This window comes from Amphiura filiformis, chromosome 5, assembly GCF_039555335.1.
Source record: "Amphiura filiformis chromosome 5, Afil_fr2py, whole genome shotgun sequence".
Lineage (NCBI taxonomy): Eukaryota > Metazoa > Echinodermata > Ophiuroidea > Amphilepidida > Amphiuridae > Amphiura > Amphiura filiformis.
In genome coordinates, this window is record NC_092632.1 from 57,240,004 (window position 1) to 57,252,908 (window position 12,905).

Below are 12,905 nucleotides of genomic sequence, written 5' to 3' on the forward strand. Positions count from 1 at the left end.
GTCCAAAATGAGTTTTACATATGTTTCTAAAACAGGACATTTAAAATAAGTTAGAAATCGAAAACCCTATGTTAATAATATGACTTTTCTTGTGAAGTTACTAATTTATATCAATCAAGGAAAACAATATAAAACAAAAAAGAATTCTAACACTTTCTTTTATCAATATCTCAAAATCAATATTAGCTATATCCCACTTCCATTTCCCTTGATCACGCTCACAAATTAGAGAGTCGAAAAAACAATCAAAAGGTATTACAAGTATTGAGGATAAAGCTTGAAGTGACATAATATTGAATTAGAGTTTAGATTATTTCAGCACTGCATACTGTTTTCCTCTTTTTTGTCAATTTTTCATATGAAAAATATACCTGAAGTGAATTTCATAAACTAAAATTCACTTTTTATGCTATGCTTATCTCCGCAGACAATTCTCAAGTATTTATAAGGTATGCATACACTGTAAAACTACTAAATCAAACTATAAAATCAATATAACCATAATACACGCCCCCAAAAAAGAGGTGGGAGAATACATCTCTAATGGCTCTTCCATATATGGTATTGGCTCCAAAAACAACAACATTCCAACAACTGCATGCTGTTTTCCTTTTTGTCAATTTTAATATGAAAACATACCTGAAGTGAATGTCATAAACTAAAATTCACTTTTATGCTATGCTATCCATACAATTTCAAGTATTTATAAAGTATGCCATACACTATAAACTATAAATCAAAACTATAAATCAATGTAACCATAATAACGCCCCCAAAAAAAAAAAAAAGTGGGAGAATACATCTCTAAATGGCTCTTCCATATATTATTGGCTCCAAAACAACAACATTCTCTGAAACGTAAAAACAATACAGCTTTTCTTTAAATTCAACACTGTAAATGCATGTCAAACTTCTTTTTTCCTACCAATTTTAATATACTCTTTCAGATTCAATGTATAGACTCTACAGAGTGCACACTAGTAAATACAAGTCTCCTACACCCTGGGAGGAAAAAATCAGTGTTTCAAACGAGGAAACGTGCAATACGCATCTAAATTAAAAATACATTAGAAAAAGGCTTAAACCCAACTATTAGGCCCTGGGTAATATTTAATCCTCATTTAGGCCTGGGAAATAGATTGTCTGTGAAAAATGAGCAGAATCTGACTTTTTTATGACAATTTGGCTAAACTTTCAAAATGTGTTACATTTCAGAAACACCAAGCTATTCGTTAGGTGGCGTGAAGTTGTGTGGGCTATAGGGTGATCTAGTCGGCATTTTTCTGTGAAAAAAATGTTGGACTCAGATATAATTTCTACAATGAATGTCTTCATCTGACCTTCGACTTGCAGAAAGGGTGACTTTTGAAGAACTGAGTCGCTCTGGAGGCAAGAAAATTACGCTTTTCCAGACCCTGTTTGTCAAAGTCAATGGGAGCTATTTATCATGGCGTGCACCCTACATAATACAAGAAATTTGAAATGTGTTCTTATACTTACTTGATATGAGTTATATGTACACACAATGCTTTTATTTTTGGATAGTCCTAGTTTGCTTGCTTGGTCTGCAGCCATAGCAAATGTAGATAGGAAGTGAGGCTTTAATGCAAGCTGTGGGACGGCTTCTGTGGCAACTGGAATTGAAACAAGAACATTTACAATAAACACTCTATATCTATATGTGCCTCTTGTACTTTCTCCAGTGGTCAAGTTCATGGAGTGAAGGAAATAATTATATTATGTAAAATTTTAATAGCTGCAGTGGCTTAGAAAAACAACAATATCCTGAGGATTAGTTCTACATTTAACTGGTTCTCAAAGACCTGTGGATGTGCCTTTTTTGGGTCTTGGCCCCAGTGCTGAAAGTTCATGGGCTATATCAAGACATAAAATTAGTGCAGTAGAATCATGTAAATACTTACAATCAATGAATGACCCATAACAGGCAGTGATGTAGGGGTAGAATGGGTGGGGTATAGATATTTATATTTGCTCAAATGCTGTCTAGTTCATTTCTCTTTTCCTCATTTTGCTGCAACTTATGAAGAGCTGCACTATGCAACCATCTAGTTTTCCTAGCCCTGAAGCATAAAGTCTTTAAATACTTAGCCTGTTTTAAGTTTATGTTTTCCGCAGTGTTAAATTACTTCCTGTACTTTTGCATTTTCTTATTTTTAAATAATCTTTTTTCATAGACTTAACTCTATATATCCGCTCATTTCATATTGCAAAGTCTATGTCTAACAATTGGAAATTATATTTCAAACTGCCAAGTGATTATATAACTGGACAATTTCGTTACTTAATTAATTTTAAGACATACCTTTTATAACTGGGACACCATCTCTGTCTGTTACAACAATAGCTTCTAGCCCATCAACCCTGGGGGAAAATAAAAGACAATCATGATTAACTAACCTCAATAATCATCATTCAAGCTGAATTGATGATAATTTCAGGCATCTTTCACCAACGATCGTTCTTAGTTGTTTCTTCCTTGACCTGACTTGACTTCCTTGACTGAAATGCTACAACATGTATACTATGCAAAACCTTTTGTAGCCCCTCCCTGAAAAGAAGAGGTAAGAAGACCCAAGTGAATGGAAAAGAGAAAGAAAACCTCATTATCATAATAACGATATATGCATCGACAACAAAAACATTTAACATAAACAATGTGATTTATAAAGCGCCTTTTACAAAAGTAGGCAAAGCGCTAAAAGAGAGTAGACAAGAAAGGAAAAGAGCCAAACAGTGGGAAAGAGGTGAGTTTTAACTAACTGTGGCATACCTATCCTAGAATATCTGAAGTTAACCAGCCTATACATTGAAGCGATAAAGCATCCAGACAGAGGATTAATTTCAGCACAAAATATGCAAATTAGCCCATTGTCATAATAACAAATATGTAAATTGAACCCCCAAAAAGTAGCTAACCAAGTTTCTAACCAAGGCTTTCTATCTTGAAAATCCAAAGTCAATCCGCCAATCTATTCAAGAGTCTGGAGCTACATGTATGGACTGAGGTACATGCGGAGAGACGGACATTGCAAAAACAATATTCCTTGCAGTGCAGGCATAAAAAGAAAACAAATAGGAAAAATTTTTTTGCCTTACATTTGCATCAACTTCCAGAAATACTTCTTCAGTTCCTGAAATAAAGAAACAAAAGAAGTAAACCATTATTACAAAATTATCATTAACTTGACAAGTATGCAAGTCAATTATCAGTTATAAACAAAACAAAGTAAAAACCAAATGACCAAATCAACATGAATAAAACAGAAACAAAAATCATTTAGCAAACAGCAGTTAAGTCTAGTAAACTTTGAATACCTGGTACATGCATCTAGCCAACTACCATGGACCAGGTAAACATCACATGTAGTTTCTCTTGCAGTTGTCAGCGCACTATCCTTTTCATCCTAAACTGTTGAAATCCTGCTTGGTGATCAATGCATCATCAATCCTCATGTGGATGATCAAATGCAGTACTTTATCACATTTGATGTTATTAATTAGCATCCCTGTGAACTTACATTTAGTTTAAACTAAGGGCCCCTTTCACTTTACTTGAAATGAAATTGGGGCAAAAACCAACTCCAGTTGGCCACTTGTATTCCCAGGTGGCTATCATGCTCATTGAATACAGTATTATGGACTTTCAATATGGACCCATAAACATGTGTTTTCCTGGGCTTTCCATAATACCCTAAACAACTATTTTGGACGTGTTTGTCCTTCTCCAGGAACTAGAGTGTTATCAGGGATGATGATATTTCTTCCTTGATGTACACAAAGAGTGGTTTATCCGGTACTCGAGAACTCTAGCTTCAAATTTGCACTACGATAGTTTCAAGCATGCGATGTTAGATTATGTTGCTATCGTTTTTCGGTTGGTTAGCGTTGCAATTTTTGCAACAGAGGATATTTATTCTGTTAATGTTGAAATTTAGATGAAAGTTATTTTGATGAGTTATCTTGAGACAAGAATACCATAGTCCCAGGAAAGATTGCCTATTTTGAACAGTCCAAAATTTTACTGTTCAAAGTGCAACATTTTAATCACGATCACCCATCGTGATGGGCTGTGTTTACTTCTGAGCTTCCATTGCTTTACACGGTGTCATGCTTCAGCGAATCTGACTAGATTTAGAATGCAATGGTCTCTAGCCTCAATGTGAAGCTCATTAGTGAGCAAATTTGTGTCTAGTCGACTTCTCCAGCAAAGAAGAGTGGTTTGTTCAGGAGCATGCAGCCTCAGAGACCAAAGAATGCTATAGCATGGGTTCTTCAAAGGACATGTTTATCATTTGAAATTCTTTTTAAAGTAAAATTTTCCTAGTTGTTGAGAGTTTATAAAAATGTGAACGCAGCCACGCAGACCGGGCATATGCAGAGGTGATAAACAATCACATGCTCAGCCGAGATATGCTGATCAACGAAAACGTTAAACCCCTGTCGCATGAACATGGTCAGCTATCAGTATCATGCTGGCAACATATCATGTCCATGAATGTAGGTATGCTAGGTGAATTCAAATTTGCCATCAAACTGCATCATTTTATATATCAAATCAAAGCCCTTGAGTAAACAAAGCCAAAACTGAAAACCATTTTTTTTTTTTTTTTTCCGTAGCAAAGTTACATCTTGTCAAAGATTGACTTTCATCAAAAAGTTTCAGCTTGTAAAATTCCCAAAACGGCATTTTGGGGTGTTTCTAGATCCAGTCTCATTATGATAGCAGCTTTTTTAATGGAACTGCTATCCAAATCCTCTAAAATTCCATGTGCAGTGACTTATCACCATAAAAAATCATATATTTGGGTCAAGTGAAGTATAGAAAACATATTTATGTATGTTTCCTTCTTCGGCCAGTTGTTTTAAATTTCTATGTAAATATGCATTGACATTGTCGGCGAATTTGGCTGACTAGCAAATGTGTTAACTAAGGTTGGCCTGGGTTACCTAATGAATGACAAGCCTCAAGTTTGTTCCGTTTGACTGTTTGCAAAATTGTTCAATGCATGTGCGTCAAGCCACTATTTGAGCCCCCCCTTCGAGCTACAATTTTTAGGCAACCCTGGCGACAAATAGCACGACAGTATGACACCAACGTTCAATCCACGGTTCAATCATGAGTGAATGAATCGAATTTACCAATGAATCTACATGTAGGAAAGGGTGCAAAATTTTGCACCTGCAGGAGTCATGAAAAATAATTCTGATGCTGTAGGACGAGAAAAACAACGATATAATCAAATTTACAGACTTCCATTTTACAGTAAATCCCCGCATATAGATGTCACTTACTTCAACCATCCTCTTTGGATATTTGCTAAGCTAAGGTTTGTGTGTAAATCAACAACTTTCATGTATGACCTTTCTGAACGTTGATCTCTTGTTTAACAATTAATCATGTGACTCATCGGAAACATGTCATGTGATTGCGACGGTGTGCATGTCTGATATTTAGTAATTATATTTCGATCTCGGAACGAGCTTCTTGGGTCGAGCCCGGGGTTCCGAGCCCCCCCGGTCCAAGTGTCAAGAGAAGGTTCTCAATTCTGCCACAGATCATCAAGTTTTGACATTTCATTTCATTTCAAATTGAAAATTTCATTTTCACACCATTTTAGCCTTAAATTAAGTGTGCTTTGCTATTTTATATGGGTTCTCGCACACAAAATCGTCCAATTTTACCCGGCCTGATTGGGCCCCAAACACTTGTTTTTCGTACTAAATGTAAAATGGCAAAGGGCAATTATTGCTTTGATATTTTCTTCTGTTATGATTTTTAAGGGGACACCCCTCCAAGCGACTTAATCATTTGTGCGCTTCACGCACATTTGGAAAATTAAAAATCATTGAAATATCATGAAGACCGATATTCAACTTCATTAAATTGGGCCCTATTTGTCCAAATCTCAGCACGCGCCAAGCAATGTTTTCAAGAATTGGGGGCGGTGTCACACATCCTTTAGCCCTGGCGCCACAACCCTACGCCACTGAGGCTTAGCAGTACTAAACGGTTAAATATGCAAATTTTCCTGCTTGCTACCGTTCGCAATGCTACTGGCTACCATAGGCCTAGCTACATGTAGACCAATTTATAGAGCTTATCAGTAGCCTAGACCATTTTCACGGTTTACCATCCCAAAAAAGGGTGGGGGAAAAGCCCGGAGGGGGGGTACTCCCACTTTGGAGGTGATGCCTATGTAGGGCTGTTAAGACCCCCTTTTCAGCATCGCTGTCACAGACCCCATATTTTTTTACGAACACATGCTCTGTCACAGCGAAGACCCCTTATTTTTCCATTTGATCTGTCACCCAAAGACCCTTATTTTTCAATTTGAACAGCAAATTTCATTTATCACTGATTTTGTTACTTATTTTGAAAAAACAAAGAAATTTGAAGCCATTTAGAACTAGAAATTTGACGTTGAAGGTTTTTGTGGCCCTGTATCGGCTCTCACCCAATGACCCCATATTTTTCACATTTTGCTCTCACCGAATGCCAAAAATCATGCTCTCACCCATTGACCCCATATTTTTTGCATTTTGCTCTCACCGAATGCCCCCCCAGGGGCAAAGTTTTTGGCAGGCCGAGAGCTTGGGAGGGGGTCGATTTTGGTGCCGGGCCGTTTGAAATCCCTAATAAGGGCACAGCACCTAAATAATTATTTCTGGGCATTAGCGTTTCTAGATCATTTTGAGAGGCATTTTATTAAACTTGCTGAATGCTGCTTGACACATGAACGTTGATCACAGTCGTTCATAGAATTCACTCAAAATCGAATAATCTGATCAACGTGACACTATTATTTCTATCATCATGTCTAACAGAAGGGAGTAATTATTTTATTTTAACATAAACTGATTGAATAAAACGATCAGTTTAAAATCTGAAGACAATAGACTTTGCTTTGGCTGGCGCGGTAATTTTGGTAAGCTTAAAAATAGCCTTTCTTTCCATTTTTTTAAAGCAGTTTTTTCTTTTTTTAATTTTATTCCAAACCCAGTCAGTACTGTACGTAACAAAAGGCACCGGTTCGTACATGACAGGTACCGGTACTGCATATGGGTAGTGATTGACTTGAACATGATCTGTGTGGATGTATAAATTTGTAAATTTACTTGTAATAAATTTAATTTTTATTTCTTCCGCGATTTGTCAACGTCCTTGGTCCAGGTACATGTATGGAATTACCATGTATGTGCTGGTGATTGTGTAAAACTGGCTAGGTCTCCTCCCTTCTACGCAGCGCCGACGAGTAGGTCAACCGATCTTGTTACCATGACCATTGATTCGCCAATCAGCTTGTTATCACTTTGAGTCTTTGTTTACGCTTGTGTACGCCTGGCGCACAACACATAACCTCGGAAGAAATAAAAAAAGTACCGTAACTTTAAGCTTTAAATAGCATGCCATGATGAGTGTCAGTTATATTAAACTTGTGTCCAAATTTTAAACATTTGACTTATGAGGAATTGTTCTCACATATGTGACATACAGTATGTAGGTAACCCAGGCAAACCTTAGTTAACACATTTGCTAGTCAGCCAAATTCACGACAATGTCAATGCATATTTACATAGAAATTTAAAACAACTGGTCAAGAAGGAAACGTACATAAATATGTTTTCTATACTTTACTTGACCCAAATATATGATTTTTATGGTGATAAGTCACTCGCACATGGAATTTTAGAGGATTTGGATAGCAGTTCCATTAAAAAAGCTGCTATCATAATGAGACTAAGAAAACACCCCGAAATGCTGTTTTGGGGAATGTCATGTCAATTTGGAGTTATTAAGGGCAACTAAAACTGATTTGAGGTAAGTTTTATCTGTTTGGAATCTGTATTGACTACAATGTATTCTGAGGGAATTACTGCAATGTAAACAAACTAACTCATGGCCCATACATTGTACATGTACATTAGGGTGGGGCAAAAACACTTTTTCTCGGATCGACTTGGAACTCTCGGAGAATTTTACTAGGGTACATACGGTACTACTATTGTGCTAAAATATCAGTAAGATCAGAGCATGTTTCGCCCGGGCAGTAGATTTTCACAAAATCTCTACTTATTTGCTATTTCTTACTGTACAACTCTATATAGAGAAATCAGTAGAACTGTAGAAATAACCTGGGAAAAGCAGGCATTGAGATGACATCATAGCCAATATCAAACAATTTAGGTAGTTTGTTTAGACCCTCTAGAACATCACCAAATAGCAAGCAGTCTCCAATTGGTTACTGTTATTTTTTGCTAAAGACACATATTTAGTTTTAAAATATTGGTGATATTTGAGTTGCTAAATTAATGGGTACGGGTAGCATTATGGGGCATTTCCCCAGTTCTACTTTAGTCAAATTTCACAATCTTGGTCTTGTTGGGTAGATATATAAAAATGAACTGGAAAAGTACAAACAATACATGAGATATGATTTTAGAGCAGCTCTGACTTGACCAGGGATTAAAGGGCCATGTGACGCCTTATTTGTAGTAATTTTCAAGGCTGTGTGACCTTTTGACCTCTTGTCAAAACATGGATAGCCGAAAATCATATGTCACTTGTTTTTGTCAATGCTGTAGTTCATATGTATGCAACAATACCACATTTGGGAAATTTGATTGAGTAGAACTGGGGAAATGCTCCATAAGGCCAAAAAAAATTGTTTGTTTGTCCACGTCCGACCGACCGTGTACCCTGGTCCCGACCGTGTCTTTTTTTTTTTTTTAATATTTTATTTTTTTATTTTTTTATTTTTTGAATTTATTTATATTTATTTTTTTTTTGAATTTTTTTTTTTTTTTGATTTTTGATTTTTTTTTGGCATCGATGGGACATCGTATAAAACAGTGGTTAGTATAAATTTAAAGAAAGAAAATGTAAAGAAAATGAACAGAATAACATGCAGAACCATCTCAAGAGTTAAACCAGTAAAGTGTTTTGACTTATTTACCAGTCTTCAAATTAAAAAAAAAAAAAAAAAAGTCCAAACCTACCGACCCAACTTTTTCATAAGCCTCTATGGACAAACAAACAATTTTTTTTTGCCTAATACCCCTACCCCCATATAGCAACTCAAATATCAGTAATATTTAAGTTACATATGTGTCTTTAGCAAAAATACTGGTAACCAATTTGAGACTGCTTAGTGCTTACTATTTGGTGATGTTCTAGAGGGTCCAAACAAATTATCCAAATTGTTTAATATTGGTTAGGATGGCATCTGAATGCCTACTTTTCCCAGATTGTTTCTACTGATTTCTCTATAGAGTTATACAAAATTGGGGATTTTGTGAAAATCTACTGCCTGGGTGAAACATACTTCGATCTTACTGATATTTCAGCACAATACTAGTATGTATCCCAGTAAAATTCTCCGAGAGTTCTAAGTCGATCCGAGACAAAAAGTGTTTTTCGCCCACCCTATTGTACATAAACATGGTGAACTGGTTTTCAGTACCCTGTTTTCCATGGGTGACTGTAGGAACCCATGGAATTCGATCCATGTACATGTACTGATTGTACTCTTTGTGTTCTTAAATTTGATTAGCTACTACATGTATATAAATACTAATTTAATATGTTCCACTTTGCATTTGATCAGCTTCCCAGGTTTCTTTCACCATGAAAATAATGTTGGTTTCATACTTGGCTGCCACTTGCCCCTGAGCGGTGTGACTTCATCATGCCGCTTGCACTTTTCTGCAAGTTGAGCAGGCACACCACTGAGCGGCAGTGACATGACTATGAAAGCCAAGGTTGCTACTCAGCATCGTCAAAAATCGTATCATGTTGCCATATACGTCAGAGCAGCACCGCTCCCGAGTCCCGAGTTAACTTGAATTGAACTCCCAGCGATGCTGCCGCTTGGGCAAAGCAACCGGTGAGGAGTGATCGATATATTGGCTTGCTGCTGGTCACTGCTAGCGATTCGGGTGCGACTGCTCAGTGAAGCAAAATCGTCATTAAAGCGGCAAGCTGCAGGAAAGTATGAAACCACTCATTATACACTGGTCAGTATGTAATTAAACACTTGAAACATTCTGAAGATCAAATAAGTCCTTTTGAGTTTTGACATCTTCCAAGGTGGCAGGTTTATCGGGGCCTGGTTAAAGTAGGGGGTCCAGTGGAAGCTATTTGTACCCCTTAACCCCTCCCCCTTTAGTCTGAAAACAAAGGGTCCAAACCTGAAAACAAAGGATCAAAAACATAAAGAAATGTACACACATTTATAACTAAAAAAAGGTAAAATTGTATTTGTTTTGTTTGTTTTATTAAATTATTTTATTTTAATTAATTAATTATTTTTTTCTTATTTCCGTTCATTCAATATTTTTGTGATTTTTGATAGAGATGGGATGAAGCTTATAGCAGTGTTGGAATTAAGCATTTTTTTTATGTGTGGCACAATTTGCTCTCATTACTTTTCTCCTATACATTGTACATTCACATACATGTACTTCAGTGTGTACACCTCTACCGGTCACCCATACAAAGCGAGATTTGTATACACTTGTGTGTATACACACACTGCAAAGCGAGGCTAAAAAGAAACATGCATTTAGACCGAGGAACTGTTCATTTCGCATTAGAAGTGAGGAGCCTGTTTATACTCCCCCTATACCCCCCTCACTATGTCAGAAGCATTATAAACGTTGTTTATAAACTATGTTTTTATTTTGTACCTCGCTTTGCTCCTCGCTATTACCTAAAACCTTGGTTTGATAGTATTTTGCGAGACACACAGCCTCACTTTGATAGTAGATTCGAACTTACCTGAGTCTATATGGCATACACTCCCAAATTGTATATACACCCAAATTATATACACACCCAGTTTTTGCCACATGGCTTATTACTTTGTACACAAATCTTAAATTTACACACCCAGTTTTTTTAATTTACACACCCGAACCTTCAAATCCTGCCTACATGTACATTAAGACCTTCCCCTGAAAAATGTAATTTCCGGCGTCGGCACTGATAGACCCAAACTAAAATTAAAACAATTCATATCCTAAGCAGGAAGTGCGAATTTCACCAATTTCAATTCAGCGTGTACCAGAATTTGAATCTTCGTTATGCATGCTTTGGCTTGGCCCAAATCTTTACAAAATACAAATTGTATGCCGTATAAATATTCTGGTATTATTGGTGGGGAGGAGTATAATCCACAATACACCCCCGGGTACAAATGACCATACGGGATGTGCCATAAACATGGGTAGCATTTTCGGCCTTCTGGTATATCAATGACCCCTTTTTCAAAGCCTATTTTGGTATATGAATGGGTCCTTTTTCAATATTTTCTCAATTTTTGGAAAAACAGCCCATTTTTTCCTTAATCTAGCAAAAAATTTCAAAATTTTCCCAAAATTTTGGGAAAATTTGTAAAAACTAAGACAATTTTGGTTAAATTCGCCAAAAATTTTGACTTTTGGTATATCAATGGGTCCAAATTTCTTGAAAAATTGGTATATTTATGGGTCCACTTCCAAAATCTCAGCGGCACGTCCCTACCAAAACCAAACTTGAGTACCCTCCCCGAGGAATACACCCAGACACATGATATACATGTACATGCAAACTTGCCCTATAAATACAAATGTATGCACCAATTGTGAGTTGTGACATCTTTTGACTGAATTATTGTGAATTAGTAAAAGTACATGATGATAAGGAACAAAGAAAAACAAACTATTCATGGATGGGTCACTGTGATCAACATGCATGATTATCCAGTTCAAACACCCCTCACTGTAAAGAGATTATCCCATCAAAAGTTGCAAGTCATGGGAATATTTGCCTGGACCCAGATATCTTGCTGTAAATCAGTCAAAATTTTAATATTTTATGTTATTTTTGCTAATTAGTTTTATAGAAAATATTAGAAAATGAGTTTTCCAAAAGTTGAATGCATAACTTGAAATTCTAAGTCTCTGTACAAGTATTTGGGCTTGAATGTCAGAGCATACGAAAAACACTTAAAAAAAGCATGTTTTGGGCCATTATTTCCAAAAATTGACTAAAAATTAAAATTTAACTTTTATTGCCAGTTAGAACTATATAAAGGATTTGGATTTAGCTTTGTTTCATTTGACAAAACAGGATAATAATTTTTAATTTTAAAACAAAAGTGCTGTATTTTCTGGAATCTAGGGAGTATTATACATTTTGCACACTCTGGCTTGAAAACTTAACTCCAAAAATATCAACGCTATATTCCATTCAAGAGAGATAGACCTACAAACTTGATACCTATTCTATTCAATAGAAACCTACTGTCTCTAGAAGTGCTTCCTCCTTTACATTGTATGTGTATCAAAAACAAGTTGAATTCATGAATAATAACAAAGTCCAAGTCATTTTAAATGTAGATTTATACATACAGTGTACCGTATGTGTAATTATTGTTTGCATGCAATTATGTAGAAAACTAATATAATTGATTTAATTTTCTTTCAGGTTTTGTTTTTAACGGCACTAAGGCTATTATTAATTTATTATCTACAATCTGAACTTATCACGCCAGTTTTGTAAACAAAGAGATAACAACTTGATCAAACCTAAAACATGATCTACATATATTTACAAATGTACATACCTCATCTAAACGCACATTCATGATGAAGAGTGAATGTATAGTTCTGTCCCTTTGCAGTTATGTAGAAAACTAACAAGTGATTTAATTTTGTGCTTTCAGTTTTTGATTGTAATAACACTAAACGGAAGCCAAAGTCCAATTAACCGCATCGTGGCGGTTGTGGGCAGGACGTCACATGAACTACATACATACATGTGTACAGACTGAGAGTATTAACCACACAGTCAAAGTCCACTGATGAGTCAAAAGTCCAGTGAGCATTCAGCCAGAGACCTTTTT

The 12,905-nt window shown here is 36.0% G+C and overlaps 1 protein-coding gene across 2 annotated transcripts in view; it reads right to left on the minus strand.

The window, feature by feature from the left end:
• LOC140153423 (ragulator complex protein LAMTOR3-like) overlaps nucleotides 1–12,771 on the minus strand; it is a 17,528-nt gene extending 4,757 nt beyond the window's left edge. Inside the window, exons 1-4 of one of the 2 annotated variants that reach the window (XM_072176177.1) lie at nucleotides 12,627–12,771; nucleotides 3,118–3,152; nucleotides 2,324–2,382; nucleotides 1,501–1,634 (exon numbers count right to left, since the gene is read on the minus strand). In XM_072176177.1, the coding sequence (XP_072032278.1) occupies nucleotides 1,501–1,634; nucleotides 2,324–2,382; nucleotides 3,118–3,152; nucleotides 12,627–12,647 (249 nt within the window). In that variant the 5' untranslated portion in view covers nucleotides 12,648–12,771. Of the gene's footprint in view, nucleotides 1–1,500; nucleotides 1,635–2,323; nucleotides 2,383–3,117; nucleotides 3,153–5,313; nucleotides 5,440–12,626 lie in introns of those variants that run through there. The other variant, XM_072176178.1, reaches the window with a different exon arrangement.
• Between the last annotated feature and the right edge of the window lie 134 nt (nucleotides 12,772–12,905).